This window comes from Gadus morhua, chromosome 2, assembly GCF_902167405.1.
Source record: "Gadus morhua chromosome 2, gadMor3.0, whole genome shotgun sequence".
Taxonomy (NCBI): Eukaryota; Metazoa; Chordata; class Actinopteri; order Gadiformes; family Gadidae; genus Gadus; species Gadus morhua.
In genome coordinates, this window is record NC_044049.1 from 7,191,096 (window position 1) to 7,209,571 (window position 18,476).

Genomic DNA, 18,476 nt, shown 5'->3' on the forward strand with positions numbered 1-18,476 from the left:
GGTCAAGAGAACAGAAGGCTGTGCTTTGTTTATTTACGTATTGTCCTACTTGAGGCGGAAAGAAGCACAATGGAACAATGGAGACATGTGTACATTTGAGGTTGTGTGCGTGTGTGCATGTGTGTGTGTGTGTGTGTGTGTGTGAGTGTGGGGGGGGGGGGATTGTTTGTGCACAAGCGTGTGTGTGTGTGTGTGTGCGCGCGAGAGATAGCTGTTTACAGATCGAGTGTCATCGCATTTTATCTCTTACAATAATAAAACCAATTCCAAACAAAATGCAACATAACATAGACTGAACATTCAACATAGGCATTTAAAACATCAATGGGTCCATTGGATAAGTGTAAATAAGTGTAATTTCATAGAATCACCTATCTTGAGGCATAACGTTAATCTAGCAAGTGAAATCACACAAAAACACAGCACCTGAACTGTGTGTTTGTGTGTGTATAATGTAAATTTACCAGAATAAAATGGCTATTAATGGTTAGATTGGTCTGTAGGCACATGGGCTTGGTGCACTGCTTTCCTCATTGGCTGCCAAGGAAAGAGCCACACAATGCCACTTTACATGGCATTACAGTCCAATCACAACAATGGAAACCACTGTACTGTGTGCCAGGTAGTGACTCATGTATGACCTAAGTAGGACTATACCAATGTTTTCTGTAGCACGACTGGGAATACAGTAAGGAGTTTTGTGTTGATTCATTGTATAATGGTAAGGAAGGAAGAATGTTACATAAAGGAATACATTGTTTTGGGGGTTGTGTATTGCAATGTTTTCATATGAAAAGGAAAGCATTGGAATATCCAGTGAGATTATTTCTTTATAAATAATATATCCTGCAACTAACAGAGTTGTCATCGATCCTCCTTTCAATATTATGATGGAAATTAATATAAATGCACATTACATCATTTAACCACCTTGTCCAAAACGTACGACATCTCAAAAGAAAATATGAAATGGTCAAAAAGAATAGAGAATTCTATTCTGACAAATATTTTAGCCACTATCTTGCTGGAAGTGTTAGAAAGGGGCAGAGTTGAGGCTGACGAAAGTGTCACAAGTAAAGCCAGTTAATCGAGACTACGCTAGAGAGGGAGTGGTCTTCCCCAGAGGAACCAGGAAGGAGAAGGAAAACACCTAGCTAACGACCAAAGCTATCGGGCTAACATCCAGTAGCGGTGGTAACAGCTCAGCTGCCTAAATAATTCTCTTCGTTGACCAGGTCGAGTCTTCTAATATAGGATGGGGAAAGGCGGTGGCACATTTGAGAGGCTAATCGGTAAGACATGCCAGTAGTTGACGATCTGTACGAAACATCAAATTCCTATTCGTGCGATGTTTTTCCACGTATTGTTTTGACAGACGTCTGGGCTGCGGCTCCAAGGCCGGCTACTTTTAGCATGCTAACTAAAGCTAGGCAGTGGATAGCATTGTTTCATGGCCTGGGGTAACGGGCTATATGCAGACAACGAGTATTTAACAAGTCACAGTCTGTGTGTGGATGATATAGCTGATTTTTCGCTACATTGGTTTCAGAAATTGGTGTGTTTTGATGATTTGTGGGGAAACTAAAATGTGCTTGTAACACAGCTGTGTCGTTGAAATACTCACGTCATTATCATCACGGTGGTTTGTTGTTTAGATGAATAACCATCAAGACCAAATCTAAACATTCAATGGACTCATTGACTCCCCTTAACTAACTAGACAGTCGATTCACATTTTATGACTGAAACGTAGATTATTCGATTCTTATGACGCTTGTAGGGTTGCTAGTCTGGTGATCAAGTGCTCATTACAATGTACTACGTTAGAAGTAACGTTACGCTTAATATGACCAATATCTGGCCCTTCCATGAGAAATATGTGCCCTACACAAGACAAATACATTTCATGACAACGGTTAGCCCTTCTTCTATTCGCAAATATATCAGTGATTCCAATGTAGTCTTAGTAGGTTTTTCGGTGAGCCCTACTCTTGAGTATGCCTCCTCAAACAATTCTCTGTGGTGTATATTTTTGTGTTGTACAATAAACAATGATGTATGTCATCATTGTGTTGCATAATACCAAATTATCTCAACTAGTTAAAAATGCTTTCTATGGCCAAGTAAAGCATTGTGGCACTGATATATATTCTTCACTTTTGTAACAGTTTTTTATTGTTGTTTTGTAGATAAAGCTACCAGTCAGCTGCTACTTGAGACGGACTGGGAGTCGATACTGCAGATCTGTGACCTTATTCGACAGGGAGACACACAGTAAGTCATCCTATATCCGCCTCTATTGTAAGTTAAAGAATCTGGAATGAAACAACAATTGAGATTGTGTTGGAAGAAGTGAAGGTCATGGGCCTCATTACGTTATTGTTGACCTTTTATTTTTAACTCCACTAATCTAGAGCCAAGTATGCTATTGGTGCCATCAAGAAGAAGTTGAACGACAAGAATCCACATGTTGCCCTATATGCATTTGAGGTAGGCTTTGTATGAAGGAACACATATAAGTGGCTCTATTGCTCAAATACCCAGATAACTAGCTTCTAGAGGGCCAATACCTATTTGCAACGTGATGTACGTCTCTAGGTTCTGGAGTCGGTGGTGAAGAACTGTGGGCAGACTGTTCACGATGAGGTGGCCAGCAAGCAGACCATGGAGGAACTCAAGGACCTCATTAAGGTGAACCTGGCTTTAGTCTCTGTAATGTCATCCATTAACATACTCTCATCAACTCGGGGAATTATCTCTTTATTTGATTCATTGCTAGAGAAATACTGCTCCCTCCATTGAATTCACCAATCTTATTTTAACCTGTTTGTAATATTGCATGAAAAAACATGAATGCGACCAGAAACTTTTTAAATCAGTATTTTTTAATTGTAAATTAAAAGGCAAAGGCTACGTTAACCCTTGAAACAAGTGACATTTAAGTCTTCCATATTTGTCTGTTAAATGTAAATATTGCCTCTGTATTAAATATAACATTAGAGTTTAGAGTAAGATTTGTCTGGCAGCTAACTCATACAGCATGAGTTAGCAGTATTTGATTGGATCTCCACCTCATCATGTGACTCCGACTCATGCAACTCTGTGGATGGGTTGGACTTCCTGTCTATGTCAATATTATTATTAACTCATGCTGTCGACCATTTAAAGGAACCTACTATACTCAGGCTTCTTACCGTATGCAAAACATAACATACACGTTTAAATGGTGATAAACCTTATTTGTGACCTAAAAACATAACGTTATGGTTATTTATTTAGGTGGTTATTAAATGCCATGGTAGTTAAGGTTGGCCGAACCCCTGAAGTGTAGAGTCCCCTGTGTAGTTTCCTATGACTGGATTCATTGTGTTTTGGTTTGCCCCCAGCAGCAGACCGAGCCGAACGTGCGCAACAAGATCCTCTACCTGATCCAAGCCTGGGCACACGCCTTCCGCAACGAGCCCAAGTACAAGGTCGTTCAGGACACGTACCAAATCATGAAGGTGGAGGGTGAGTTTAGACGGGTTCACTTGCAATTCGGTTTTCTGAACATTTCTGAAGGGATCTCTGTGGGAGAATCAGAGGTCTTGACTTTGCCAAGACAAAGAAATGTAGTGAGAACATCCAGATTTATATGCTTGCCTTTCACACATTTTTGATGGGAAGCATTGATTTCAAATATGGCTGTGGCTCGTTTTCTCTTGGCTCCTGTTGAAGAAAGCGAAAGCGTATTTGAATTTGAGAAAAGCGTTTTGTGGGGATGCTGTCCAACATCGTTACTCTGTCTATTTCGGATTAAAACTGTTTTGATTGCTACGTTTTCCTTGGGGGGCCGACACCGTTTTTTTAATCCGACTGACGCTGCTTGGTTGTCATGAGCTGAATGTCGAGTTCTGGATGGTCTCTGAGGGCTTAAGAAGTCATCACGCATAGAAATGTCCTTTATTCATGCATTCATATTATTCCTGAATACATTTAATTCAAGGTTGTTTCTCAGGTGTATTTACCAGGTTTGTGTTCCTCTGTGTTGCCAACAGGACATGTGTTCCCGGAGTTCAAGGAGAGCGACGCTATGTTTGCTGCTGAAAGGGTAAGTTAGTTATTCTTGTATACCTGATGTTGCCTAACATACAGCTTTGTCTATTCTGGTTATTATAAGCCCTGCTTATGAACCGGGAGCTTCCTGGAGTAAAGGGTTGTGTTGTTGTGCTGTTTGAAGGCCCCAGACTGGGTGGACGCTGAGGAGTGCCACAGGTGCAGAGTTCAGTTTGGCGTTATGACTCGAAAGGTAGGCTGGCTCTTCCTGGAGCTCTGTCTGGAACTCTGTCGTGGGCTGAGGGGCGGGGGTGTCAGATTATGTCCTCCGTTAATGGTTCACTAAGTTATGCTTTCTCTTGGCGCCTTGCAGTGCATGCTCAGAGGCTTCAACCCACAGATTAGCGTGTTTATTTGTGCTTCACCGGTTTCCTTGCCTTTTCAGCACCATTGCCGGGCCTGTGGTCAGATTTTCTGTGGAAAGTGTTCCTCTAAGTACTCCACCATCCCCAAGTTTGGGATTGAGAAGGAAGTGCGCGTCTGCGAGCCCTGCTTTGAACATCTGAACAAGTAAGTTGGCATCTCGCCATCCCAAGCAATGGGAGTGCATACAGCATGAATGTTTAATAATATGTTTGTGGCTGTGTCTGATCCTTGCTGCTTTATCTCATGCCATGAACTTACCCCTAAACTAGAGAGTTGTACGTACTTAGTCTAGCTCTTGTGCCCCCTCATTTATAATACTAATGGATTATACATATACGTGTGTGTGTGTGTGTGTGTGTGTGTGTACTATGTACTAACTATACTGCCCTAACATGGTCCATGACTCAGATGCAATGTTATATTTTCCGGCTTTGCTTTAATAGCCTAGCTAAAGAATGTGTGGCTGCTTTTGTGTATTCTTCCCAGCCTCTATTCTTTGTCTCGCTCTCCTCACCTGTTCTTGATCAAGTGCTCTATACACGTATGGCTTGTTGACTCTGCGCTGATTCTCAAGGTTGTCTGTCCTCCCCCGTTCCTGGTCCTTACCAGCCACCCCTCCCTCTCTCCCCCGCCTAGGAAAGCCGAGGGGGGGAAGGCCAGCGCCACCGCCGGGCCGGCGGAGCTGCCGCCCGAGTACCTGACCAGCCCACTGTCCCAGCAGTCTCAGGTAGTGGTCCAGGAAACAGTAAGTGAAGCCATGGCCACGCAGCAGCTAGAAGTGGTCTACTTAGGGGGGATAGCAGAGCTAATGCCGTGACCTCGCTGGCAAGAACAACGAATGAATGCCTTGTTAGGGTTTTGTTTTGGGATGTTATTGACTGTACTGCTAGCTTCTATTTTTTTGCTCTTAAGCATATATGTATGAATTTTGAATGAGATAAATAAGATGATGCAAAACATGAGTTGATATGGTTAGATACCTCACCATATTAAGTCGGTATTGCTCAACCGTCTTGAGGATATACAGTTCCAGTTTAAAGGACTACGTTTCCTCAAGTTCTTCCTGTTGTCTGTGATCTGTTTAAAGTGCAGACGTCTAAACGATCCGATGTTGCTCTCCTAGTCGTAATGTATGTACAGTAAATTAATGTTGTAAATGATGAAAGTCATTCCAAAGCTCTTGAGATAATATGCTTCAATTCCTTGTTGCTAAAGATACGTTTATAGTCACCCAAGCAGATATTAGTCGATATGCTCAAACGTAAAACGAGTGAAAACCACAAAAAAGTTAATACCATAGGCATAGCGTGGTTAGGCCTCTGATGTCCACCGTGGCGTCCTCAGACAGAGCGTTAGAGGTCCCTCTGCTCCCTGTGTCTCCCCAGATGCCCCCCAAGAGAGACGAGGCAGCTCTGCAGGAGGAGGAGGAGCTGCAGCTGGCCATAGCGCTCTCCCAAAGCGAGGCAGAGGAGAAGGAGAGGGCGGTGAGTCTCCTGACCTCACTCCTGGCTTCCCACGCCCGTGGTGAGTGTTTTTTTTTAAAACCGAACACCTCATGCGTTTATTTTTTTTTCTCTTTGCAGAGGCAGAAGAACTCCTACACGGCGTATCCCAAAGCCGAGCCCACCCCCGTGACCTCCTCGGCGCCTCCCGTCAGCACGCTGTACTCCTCCCCCGTGGTGAGGCTCCGTGCACAGTCATGCTTCACAGGGACACAGCCGTGCACTGCTCACCTGTGGGACACGTGTACACGCGCCTCAGCTTTAATGCACATTTCCTAGGAAACGGTTTCAGGAAACGGTGTGAAACGATGTGACTCCTAAATGAAACATTCCATCTTTCCATTAAAGGGATTTGTTTATAGTTTATACGTCCTTAGAAGAAGAATGCATCGTCAGGGAGGGATTACATTAATTATATTTAGCTGACTCTCTTATCCCAAACCACTTGCAATAAGTGCATATAACAAAGAAGAATCAACCCAGAAAATTTGTCTCAAGGGCTTAATTTAAGAAACTAGAGATGGCTTTCCTTTTTATGGGCCAAGATGCAGTCTGAAAGGATGAGTTTTCAGTCCGCGACCGAATATGCTGAGGTTTCCTGCTGTCCGGATAACTATAACCCTGACAGATATTGCTGCAGTCAGGATTGAAATGTTATAATAATATACTATATTCTGTCGACAGAACTCCTCTGCTCCGTCAGCTGAGGAAGTGGACCCAGAGGTACGGCTCATCCCATAATATCTCCTATCATAAATAAGTTATCAATATATTATATTAAATCCTGTGAATGCTGAAAACAAATCTCTGCATGAAAAGATGAAGTTATCCTAATCTAAATGTGCTGTCCCGTCCCTTACAGCTGGCCCGATACCTGAACCGGACCTACTGGGAAAAGAAACAGGAAGAGACCCGCAAGAGTCCCACCCCCTCGGCCCCGGCTCCCGTCCCATTGGCTGAACCCCCGCCGCCAATCGCTCAGCCGGTGGAAACTCACCCTGTCCCTGTCCCTGTCCAGCCGGTCAACATAGTGGAGGTAGGAGGAGGAGACACGGTCCTCTCAGGCCACCATAGCTTCTCAGCGGTTAGGGGGAATGTCGTTCCACAGTCGGGTTACATAACATGAGGTTAACGCATGAGATAATTACATACAAGAATTACAAGAAAACGCCAAGAGCAATGAAGGCAACGAGCGACAGCTGAATTAATGGAATGTCTTGGAGGACTACAAAACCATTGGGATTCGAGATGTCTGGCTTTAATTCCGGCTAAGTTTTTTTTCTCTTTTTGGTTTCTCCCGCCTCTGGCCCCCCAGCCGCAGTACCAGAACGGAGAGTCCGAGGAGAACCACGAGCAGTTCCTGAAGGCCCTGCAGAACTCGGTCACCACCTTCCTGAACCGCATGAAGAGCAACCACATGCGCGGGCGCAGCATCACCAACGACAGCTCGGTGCTCTCGCTCTTCCAGTCCATCAACAACATGCACCCCCAGCTGCTGGACATCCTCAACCAGCTGGACGAGAAGAGATGTGGGTACCGGGCTGGCGGTGTCAGAACGCCATGTTACACTGAGACCGTTTCACTGTTGATGTTCACTTTTATTAACCACACACTCACACGAGTATACACCCACCCCCGCCGCACCCTCAACACTACAAGTTAAGTAAAGGTGATGATGAATTGTTTTATAAACTATCAAAGTATATTATTAGCGGAAGGGTCGGAATACCATGTTGATGAAATCCTGTGTGTTTATATATTGAATGGCAATGGAGAGTATGATTTCAGACGGGTCTTTTTGGTAGAATACATGAAAGGTCCTCATTACACATTTGAGACAGCCTTTCTTTGGATGTATACGAGGCAAATGAATGACGTTCAGGCCATTAGCGCAAATCTGGTCTGCGTAGGTTAGCTGTTGAGAAGTGCAAATGTATGTACATTTTACCTCTGCACGTTAACCATCCGCGATATATTTATATACACACACACGGTCTCACCTGTCGTGTGTGTGCGTGTGCGCACGCACATGCACACACACGACAGGTGAGACCGTGTGTGTGTATATATATATATATATATATATATAGTTAGATATATCTATACACACGGTCTCACCTGTCGGGTGTGTGTGTGTGTGTGTGTGCGTGTGTGCGTGCGCGCGTCGCAGTGTACTACGAGGGTCTGCAGGACAAGCTGGCCCAGGTGCGCGACGCGCGGGCGGCGCTCAACGCCCTGCGGGACGAGCACCGGGAGAAGCTGCGGCGGGCGGCGGAGGAGGCGGAGCGCCAGCGGCAGATCCAGCTGGCCCAGAAGCTGGAGATCATGAGGCAGAAGAAGCAGGTCGGTACCGGCCCGGCGCCCGTAGGAGGCACAGTATGAGTCAACGATCGGATTCGCGGCAAACCGTGCATTGCCCTCAGAAGGGGTTCTTTCCCACGCTATGATCTTTAAATCCTCATCTTGGGATGTGACTGAAGGCATGCTTTACTTTTTTCAGATTTTAATTTGTGCTCCGGAAACGTTGAATATAGCCTTATGCAACGATTCATTTCACGATCACCCCGTTCTACAAAAGTCAAACAATTATTAACCTTTTGAAATGAAGCAGCGGCAGACGGCGCCCGCTGTCTGCACACGACCTGGTGCTCTGTGACCGCTGGCTGGTAGAGCGGTGTGTTAACGGGGCGTGTGGCTCTGTTTCAGGAGTACCTGGAGATGCAGAGGCAGCTGGCCATCCAGCGCCTCCAGGAGCAGGAGAAGGAGCGCCAGATGCGTCTGGAGCAACAGAAGCACACCATCCAGATGCGCGCCCAGATGCCTGCCTTCTCCCTGCCCTATGCCCAGGTAGACCCACCGCTCTGTCCACTGGGTGTTCTTTATGGACCGCTAGTCGGAGTAAAAAGGGGTCTTCTGGTTTCTTTGTTGTTCATACAAAGGAACGTTTGAAAGTCCATTAGAAGTTGCTTTCTAATGGTCAGAGGCCACAGGGAATTGATTCATATAAAAAAATATATTTGTTCTACAATAAACCTGCATATTTTGAACTGAAAAGGTAAAATAATAATAAATTATAGATTCAGATTAAAGGCACCTTGATGGTTTTAAAATCCTATTCATACACTATTAGCTAATGCATTTTTTATGCATTATGCATTTTTTAGTATCGCTATACATAGATGAACATAGTCCCCTGGAGTGGTTCTACATACATAAAGCTGACGGTGTACCTAGTCACATTGAGTGGTTCTACATACATAAAGCTGACGGTGTACATAGGCACATTGAGTGGTTCTACACACATAAGGCTGACGGTGTACATAGGCACATTGAGTGGTTCTACGCTCATAAAGCTGACGGTGTACATAGGCACATTGAGTGGCTTTACACACATAAGGCTGACGGTACGTTCCGCCGGTGTGTCCCAGATGCAGTCCTTGCCCCCCAACGTGGCGGGGGGCGTGGTGTACCAGCCCGGGGCCCCGCCCAGCTACCCCGGGACGTTCAGCCCCGCGGGCTCGGTGGAGGGCTCCCCCATGCACAACGTCTACATGGGCCAGCCGGGCCAGAACCCCCCCGGACAGTACCAGGCCATGCCGCCCGCAGGTGAGGACGCCGCCCCCCCCCCCCGGGCCTCTGGAACGGTTGCCATGGCTCCACCCCCAATCCACATGTGAACACCATACGCGATTTAATAACACAACATGCATCCTGTCAAAGCGCGTGGTTTACCCGTTTTTCGTTTTGTGTTTAGATCCCAATATGGTCAACGCGTATATGTACCAGACTGCGGGAACCAACGGCCAACCCGCACCTCCTGGCCAGGCCCCGCCCACAACGTCCCCGCCCTACTCTAGCTACCAGCCGACGCCCACGCAGGGCTACCAGGTACGGCGGACTCATCCAGAAAGGACCGTGACTCCACATGAACGTGCCAGGGCGTTGCGCAACATCACAAGTGGGCGGGTCCACCTAGATGTATGACGGCTAGATGAGCAGCATTCGGTACTGTCCACCGGATAGGCTGGTAGGCCGATCTATCCAGCACACATCTAGGTGGACACGCCCACTTGTGATGTCATGAATTTCAAAACGGCCTGTAACGGCTGATCACACTCACACGTGGTGGTACAGTATGTCACCTTTTTAACCGTTTGATCGTTCTCACCTCGCGCAGAACGTAGCCACCCAGCCGCAGAGCGTCCCCAACATGCCCCAGTCGGCCCCCACCAACGGGATGGCCTACATGGGCTACCAGCAGTACGGTATGCCGGGCATGATGGCAGCCCTGCCGGGTCAGGATCCCAACATGGCCCCCCAGCAGCCCTACATGGCGGGCCAGCAGCCCATGTATCAGCAGGTACGTCCCCTCCTAGCCCAGGAGGCCTGCTAAGGTGTACTCGTGATGAGGGCCAGCAGGATGTGCAGGCTATGAATAATGGAAAGGACTCCAACTAAAATCTGTGTTTTTAAAATGGAGAAATCCTTTTATATAGGAAGCTTGAATGCACTTGAATGTTTTTATACTTAGTGTTGGAATCATGGAATTGATACTCCCATGTTACTTAATGCATGGAATTAAAACTTCCGTGATACTTAGTGTTGTGGAATTGTAATGTGGCAGATGGCGCCCCCTGGTGGACCGCAGCAGCAGGGGCAGCAGCAGCAGCCCCAACAGGTCGTGCCCGGTAGTGCAGAAGCACAGCTCATCTCCTTTGACTGACCATCGCAACACTGCCATGCCCCCAAACAACAACAACAACAACAACAACAACACACTACTACACCTTCTCCCTCCGGTCCTCTCCTCCCCCCTTTCCTTCCTTGGACTCCCAGCGCTGCCATCGGGAAACAACACAAGGCTCGTCCTATACGCTCCATCCCGCTGTGACGTCGTGGCAACGTGAAAATGTCGTGAAGATGTCGCAGGACTCTCTGTCTTGCCCGCCTTTTCTTACTCACCCAACCGCGCAAAGGAGAGTGGGTGAGGAAAGGGTCTCTCTCTCTCTCTCTCTCTCTCTCTCTCTCTCTCTCTCTCTCTCTCTCTCTCTCTCTCTCTCTCTCTCTCTCTCTCTCTCTCTCTCTCTCTCTCTCTCTCTCTCTCTCTCTCTCTCTTCCCCCCCCCCCCCCCCCGACATGTATGTATCTATTTCATATTATTAAACAAATTGCGGCTAAATAGTCGGATATAAGAAAAAATTAAACAATGGAATTGAGATTTGAGTGGGGGGAGGAGGAAAATAGCATGTAACAAATGCTATCTCGTATTTTTCTAAAGCGAAATGCACGTGTGTTTATCTGCAATGGGAGCGAGTATTGCGCCTCGTTCTGACACCATCGTGGTGGAGGTTAGTTGTATCTGGAGTTCAAAAGACCCGCTGTAATGTTGGTGAATGAGAAATTGTCAGAGGAGAGTTGTCAAACGCTGATCCCTCCTCGACTTAACATTTTGAGTCAACATTCCACTGTGGTAACCTCTCATATATTCCCAAACACATGCAGTCAAGGCAAAGCCACACCGATCTGGCAGTTGACTTTGGGGAAAAAGGCCATAGGTTATTAATAACATGCTGCAAGGGGCCTTTAACGGGAATCATGATATGAAGAGAACATGACGTAAGTAGTGAAAAGTATGCTGATCGGCCATGTTGTATAAGTACTATAGCTGCAACGACCCAACATCCTTTCCCCAGCTATAACAATGTGCTTTGTTTTAATTGAGATAGCTTGTGTTGCCTGATTCAAAAGCACCGAGTCATAACAAGATATATATCCCACCTACTGCATTATCTGTTTAACAATTGGACATAGGTTTTTAACACTTAAAATCAGCGATGGATGTTTGCTTTTGTTTTATGTTATGTTCATGGGGTCTCTTAAAAAGCATAACATGCTAGGTTGGATGAGGTGGGGTGGTGCATGTGTGTAACATACACTCACACACACACGCTGATTTCTGTAATTCTTAATTGCCATCTGTGATCTTTTATTCTCAATCTGTCTGATTTCAAAGTAATTTTACGATTTTATTTAATAAATATCTTGTCGTCCATTTGCTTCGTTCTCACCCTTTTGTGAGTATGTCCTTTGAGTGTTTGATGCTTAATATGCCACCATTGACACGATTAGTAAATTAATGTATAATGAATCAACAGTTCTGCGTTACATTCATGTATTCGACTTTCGCTTATCATCTGACGTAGAACCAGGTATTGAGAAAAATAAATAACACAAATGTTTTGTTTTCACCCCATAATGTTGCTATGTGCTATGGAAACATGGTAGTTATGTGCTCTGTTTTAAGCTGGATCCATCTTAGGCTCCTTCACAGCCTTCTGAAGATAAGGCATTTCTTGTAATCCTCCATTTCAATCTACGGGAAACAAATAGGTTCATAAATCAATATGTGCACACACTATAGCAAAGATAGAAACATATTAAAGGGCAATCATGTGCAATCGAGCTACTTACTATCCTTTCCATCCGCAGTCGGTTACCAAAGGCAAGTTGTCTCAGTACGTCTATGTCTGGGAGCCCCCATTCTGGATTCCTGTTAAAAGTGTACATTAATCACCCCTTCAGACAGTACTACTACTTAAATAAAAAGTCTGCTTCTTATGAATTGACTGTTCTTAGTCTAATAGGAAGCTCACATCTTTTTTATCTCTGCATCCAAGTCTTCATTGCAACTTGGAGTAATCATGCCATTCATTGCATATGCCTGGGAACAAACAAAAATGTTCACACCAAGTTTTTGAAAAGGCTGATTACGCCACGGGAACCTTTGAGATACTAACAATATACTTGCCCCATAAATTATCAGAATACCATCTTCTTTAAGGATCTGACCTGCTCCAATGAAAAGACCCTGGTGATATGCACAATAGAACAACAATATGTAAGTCTGGAACTGATTTGAGATCAGAACTATTTTCAAGTGAGTTAACATGTAATAACATGCAACATAAATAAACACATTTACCTGGGCCGTTGTGAAGGAGCTGTACTGCAGCAGGTTGATGGCGACGACGACATCACAGGAGTTGTGGGTGAGACCCGCCCACTTGTCCCAGGGCTCGCTTGCGTCCAGGTGAATTGGCTGCCGTACATTCGTGACTTTAGCGGCCACGATATAAGCCCTTATACTGGTACAAAGTTCAAAGCACGTACATTCATTGTACCGAGATAGGTTAAATATTGAATACAGTATGTGAAACTGGTAATAACTGTAAATAATAAATAAAATAGATAAGTAAAAGAAAACAAAGGCAAATCTAAAAAGAAAAAATGCATTGTAGAAAGTGCAATGTATTTAAGATTTAGCAGAAAGCTAAAGCAAACAGTTAATGATGATATACTTTATCTGACCGACAATCAACGTTTACAGTTTATCTAGGCTACATGCATAGCGTCTAACCTGTCCAGAAACTCCTCTTTGATATCTGACGGTTGCCAGGTGATGAATGGTATCTTCCGGGCAAAGTGTATCACGTGCTGCCCAGTGCCAGATCCCAGTTCCAGGGCAAACAGCTCCCTGTCGGACTGGTCTTCCAGCACCTCCTCCAGCACCGAGCAGACATCCTCCCAGTTCCTCTCTGCTAGAGGCGACAATAACATGGCCTGCGTCAGAAAAGAGAATGAAAGAGGTTTACTCAACTTGTTTGATTCCTTGCAATAGAATAGAGCATAAAACATAAAGTTAGTTCTGAAGCACTTTTTGATTTAGTTGTTGGGCCTTCTTTGTACGAATTGTCCCATACCTCCTGTTGCACTGGTTGGCACAAGATGCGTGAAATGGCATATTGTTGGAGCCGGGGTGGTGATAAATGTCCAGAAATAACAGACGGGTCCAGGGATTACGTGGTTAAGAGGATTTTCCCAGGATTCTCACCTTGCTCCTGCTCAGGGCTCTAAACATTACCAGTACAACAATACGCGCACTTGCAATTGTATTTTTAATCGACTGACATAATAAATAATAATCATACTTATATACTGTTCGAAAACACATCGTATCAAAAAATATATATGAGTTTACGAATTTGTTGTTAGGTTTGCCTTGTTAATAAAGTTACGCAGACGCGTCCCGGCTTGGCTGATGCATTGTGGGTAGGTCAGGCATAGAGTGGAGGACGCCATGTGCTTTTGAGGCAGAAGGACCCGGGGATTGACAGTACTGTTGTGTGGTTTGAAGGGGCATATTTTGGTAGTTTGAGCAGAGGAGGAACCCGGGTACTTGATTAGGATGTATTGCACCAGATACTGCATTAGGACCGCGCTGCGGATCGCGGGAAACACACACCGGTATGTAACGTTAGCTGGCGGGCGTTATCCAACTGACACCTTGCTGTGTAGTGTCAGTGGCGGTAGTGGCTTGTGTTCAAAGACCACTGTACGGTTTGTTCGCGTTCAAGGGCAGAACGCTATTCTCTTATTAAATGCATTGATATTACAAACGATACATATGCTCAGGATGCATTGCCTTTCTGTTAACCTAATACATGCATCGATACCATAATATATCCGTCTAAAAATGTGTTATCGTACGTAACATGTTAGCCGGTTTAGCTAAGTGCCATTCATAGATATTTTCGGCTCCATTGACTTTGTTTTTGGCTTGGTAGATGGCTAAGATAGCAGTTATACCGTGCACCTGTCTTCGCCAGGATTTCCGATGTCCTTGGGTTTTAAAACATGTTGAGTTATGTTAAACTCCATCCATGGGAGACGTGTGTGTCGCGCCCACCACCAAGGTCATGTGCAATTAATTGTGTTCAGGTTGTTCTCCTTCAAACAAATCAAACATTACAGCCACCATAAAAAACAAACACCAATTGTCTCAACTGTAGGAATACAAAGATTAAAGAAACACCCGGATGCGTTGGAATACCTGATTTATGTATGTCAGGTATATGTGCCTTTTATGGGATATGTGTAGCTATTTTAACATTTTATAGTCCTAAATCATTGTTTTTATGCATTGTTCAACAGGCAAGAACTCTTACGGCAGACGCCAGCCCTATGTACGCTCAGACATTTAAAGACAACTACAGCAAACCCCTCCGGTGCCATATTGGCCCCCCCTCTGGACGGGGCACCCAAACAGTATTCCCCCAAAATCCAACAGCTGGTCAACGACATAGCGAGTCTAACCTTACTAGAGGTGTCGGACCTTAATGACCTACTCAAGGTATGTGGATTATATAAAGTGTTCTTGTCTAAAATGAACTAGTGTTTAATTGCGTTCCAATAGGTTAATGATTTACTTTCATTTAAATTCATTTTAGGGTGTTGGTTGGGGAAAGAAAATTCTGTTTTGTACTGCACTACACACAATACAGTACAATACAATTATGTTGATCAAATTACTCTCTAAATCGCATGGATGTTAAAGTACTCGCTTGTGTTGTTTTTTCTTCTCACAGAAAACCTTGAACATTCAAGATGTAGGAATGATGCCTATGGGGGCCATGGCAGCCCCTGCAGCGCAGGTGAGACTCGCCCTTTTTGAATGAATACTCTTCCAATAGCATGACCAATACATAAAACAGAAAGGAAGACGTGAAACATGGAATAAATGGCTTAAACAAGGAAAAACGCATGTTGTGGTAGAAAATAGTGGCACTGCTGGGTTTGGGTGTCTCCAGGTCAGTATAGGTGCCGTTATGTTGTTATAATCATCATAATATGATGTTGACCACAGCTAGTTATGATTGTAGCTAGCTGCAGTAGCTCATGTTGAACCTAGTAAACCATTGGTCGGATTCCTGTACCCCCGTGTCCCCAGGCCACAGAGGAGGACGACCTTCCGGTCAAGAAGGAGCAGACCCATTTCATCGTGAAACTGACAGAACTGAAGGCAGCGGAGAAAGTCAAACTCATAAAGGAAGTGAAGAACTGCATGCAGGGCTTGAATCTGGTGCAGGTATGTTCAATTAAAAATAATTATGGCTTTTTCGTTTGTTTGAACATGCTTGTAGTCTGCTTGTAAGTCTGGTTTATATTCTTCTGCTTCATACCATGAACTTTCCCTGCTGTTACTCATTCATACAAGCTTTACACTGCAAATTATGAAAATTTTTAGAACGTAACTAAATGTAAAAAAACGGAAACGTAACAGAACTGGTAAATATATTCAGTCTTAAATATACTCTTGATAGAATATCCCAATAAAGGCAAGCAATGTAACCAATAAAGCTTTTCAACGCCATGAAGAGACAGTATTTCGGGGATCTCAATTGAGCCGTAATCAGCTCTAGGATACTGTATCATCACAATGACAAATTAACAATTGTTGCATCGATACATAGCATTGACCCAGCTCTCGTTCTGTCGCCCTCTGCCCTGTTATGGTCACGTGATCTACTCTTGTATCCCTGTCCCGACCCAGGCCAAGAAGCTGGTGGAGAGCCTACCCCAGGAGATCCGGGTCAACGTGTCCAAAGAGGAGGCCGAGAAACTCAAAGCAGCCCTGGAGGCCGCAGGAGGCACCGTGGTGTTGGAGTAACCACTGCGTCCGCCGGCCCATCAGCCCGGCCTACCCGTCCCGCCACCAACGCCATGGCTACTCGCGCACCTAGTGCGTTTTTGTTTGTCTTTTTACTTTTTCTTTTTACCATCCAAGAGGGGAAGGCAATGGAGGAAAGAATCAGAGGCGCTAAAAGAAATGACCTCCGATGTTCTATGTGCGTTCCGTGTCCGGTGGTGGGGCTGCAGAAATCCAAAGACTGAACTCCCTGCAGGCACCCCTCTAACCTGAACACAGAGGGTGTCCATGTGCAACCCCCGCCTCCTGACCTCTTTGTGTGATGCGTCGTGAGGCTACTGCGGAGCTACCAAACTGCGGGTCCTCAGCCTCATGTCAGATGACGGTTTTCTTTCTGTTTTGTATGTCTCCTTTTTTTTTTTCTTCCACAGAACGAAATGTTAAGTTGTTCCGATCTGGATCTAGGCCCATTAACTGTCTAAATAAACATAACTGTTGGAGGAGTCTACATTACAGCAAGGATGTTTATTATGAACGTGATTAAAGTTGAAATATTCACATGTAATCCAGTTCTTTTCAAGTGTTCTGATGTAGATTGTGTCCTGTGGTGGCAATGAAGGAAACATTTGAAAGTAAAAAAGATGAAGAAATCCATTGAAATTATTTTGGAATACGAAATCAAGTCAATCCTTTAAAAGTTCATTGGTCCAGGTTTGAAATTTTACTTGATCTGTTTTATATAATGCATTCAGCACAAAGAGTAGCAAACTCAACTCGTCAATTGCACCAACAATGCTGTGCATGTTTTTTTGTGTGTGTGTGTGTGTGTGTGTATGTATGTGTGTATATGTATATATATATATATAATCCATCAGCCATTTAATGCTAGAGTCTAAAGCCTACTCGGCAATCTGCACATGTGTAATGGATTATTATTCACATCACAAGGTTTTGACAGTAAAAAAAGAAATGTGTGTAAATTAAGCAGCTGAATTTAGCCCACACACTTGTGCACTAGCCTGGGAACCAGACAGCTACCTGCAGGGCCGCCGGACTCGGGGTGTAAGGTGGACAGGCTTGGGGGGGCCCAAGGCAGACGGTGGCCCATGGGAATGTAAAAATAATTACAAATCTTAAAAAAAACTCACTTTTTAACGTGTGTGGTGGTAGGTGATGACTCCAGTTTAATCAGTGAATGAGTTTCTTTGGTCTCTGATGAAAGCGTCCTTCTTACTCTCACAAACACACACACACATGCACACATACACACATACTCACTCGTGCACAAAAATAAGGTGAATTGAATGAGGACTTTTCATTTTGAAGTTTGAATCTAAATCAGTCAAATCGGACTCATCCCTTTAATTAAAATGAGGGAGGTCATTGAAGATGAAACACAGAGCTGAAATAGCCTCTCACTGTTACCAAGCAGACCACAGGGTGACGAACCTGCATTGAGTTTTACTAATTAGCTCACCTGCCGCAGCTCGCCTGCCAGGTGGTTTTCTTAATTAGTTAATTGGTTGCATCTGGTGAGTTTCACTTAAAAGGGAACCGGACAGTACATTTGTTTGTGTACTGTTTTGGTGAAGTCTGTTGTGACTTATTTAACATCTCTTCCAGTTCACAGGTTAAAGACTTTTTGAAGTAAAGAGGAGCATCTCATCTGAACCTGATGTGAGTAGAATGTGTGGCAAAGCACAACTGACGTGACTTGTATGTTGATTATAAATCACTGATAATGTGTGAAGGAAATCTGGGATTGTGGTGGTTTAAATCTCATTTGAAATTTGGACCATGAGTACCTGTTCCTTCCTTCAAAGGTCTATCACGGATATTTAACTGTAGTTCTGTGAGTATCCCAACTTCACCATGAAGCATATCTGCAAACTGTAAGTCATTAATTTCTCATTAATCTTGGGCACACTGATGTATTTTGGCTTCCTGGTGAGTTAACCTGTTACCTGAAGGTTGATCTGAGTATGTTTCATTGGTTCATGGGTTACTTAGGTGTTTGGTTTATGTTG

At 44.5% G+C, this 18,476-nt stretch overlaps 3 protein-coding genes across 10 annotated transcripts; 2 read left to right on the forward strand and 1 right to left on the reverse strand.

Annotated features, from left to right (window-relative positions):
- The first annotated feature begins 1,093 nt into the window (after positions 1–1,093).
- Positions 1,094–12,015, forward strand: hgs (hepatocyte growth factor-regulated tyrosine kinase substrate). 7 transcript variants are annotated; one of them, XM_030340005.1, is made up of 20 exons: positions 1,094–1,292; positions 2,190–2,274; positions 2,415–2,490; positions 2,599–2,691; positions 3,390–3,510; positions 4,038–4,090; positions 4,220–4,288; positions 4,481–4,605; positions 5,071–5,206; positions 5,847–5,945; positions 6,045–6,140; positions 6,648–6,686; positions 6,826–6,999; positions 7,270–7,492; positions 8,134–8,306; positions 8,670–8,810; positions 9,392–9,569; positions 9,718–9,851; positions 10,141–10,323; positions 10,588–12,015. In XM_030340005.1, exons 1-20 carry the CDS (start codon positions 1,256–1,258, stop codon positions 10,684–10,686), a joined length of 2,334 nt encoding a protein of 777 aa, XP_030195865.1. In that variant the 5' UTR covers positions 1,094–1,255; the 3' UTR covers positions 10,687–12,015. The 7 variants fall into 7 exon arrangements, with proteins under 7 accessions (XP_030195865.1, XP_030195874.1, XP_030195882.1 ...); XM_030340014.1 differs by having other exon boundaries at positions 7,279–7,492; XM_030340022.1 differs by having other exon boundaries at positions 5,071–5,188.
- zgc:103625 (methyltransferase-like 26 B) lies at positions 11,925–14,005 on the reverse strand. 2 transcript variants are annotated; one of them, XM_030340074.1, is made up of 7 exons: positions 13,724–14,005; positions 13,381–13,583; positions 12,946–13,108; positions 12,772–12,831; positions 12,617–12,684; positions 12,435–12,513; positions 11,925–12,336 (listed from the first exon to the last, which is right to left on the reverse strand). In XM_030340074.1, the coding sequence occupies exons 2-7, from the start codon at positions 13,578–13,580 to the stop codon at positions 12,289–12,291; spliced, it is 618 nt and encodes a 205-aa protein (XP_030195934.1). In that variant the 5' UTR covers positions 13,581–13,583; positions 13,724–14,005; the 3' UTR covers positions 11,925–12,288. The 2 variants fall into 2 exon arrangements, with proteins under 2 accessions (XP_030195934.1, XP_030195929.1); XM_030340069.1 differs by having other exon boundaries at positions 11,925–12,513.
- Positions 14,006–14,064: 59 nt separating this feature from the next.
- mrpl12 (mitochondrial ribosomal protein L12) lies at positions 14,065–17,018 on the forward strand. Its single transcript, XM_030347714.1, has 5 exons — positions 14,065–14,267; positions 14,955–15,153; positions 15,389–15,454; positions 15,751–15,888; positions 16,354–17,018. The coding sequence occupies exons 1-5, from the start codon at positions 14,209–14,211 to the stop codon at positions 16,468–16,470; spliced, it is 579 nt and encodes a 192-aa protein (XP_030203574.1). The 5' UTR covers positions 14,065–14,208; the 3' UTR covers positions 16,471–17,018.
- The last annotated feature ends 1,458 nt before the right edge of the window (positions 17,019–18,476 follow it).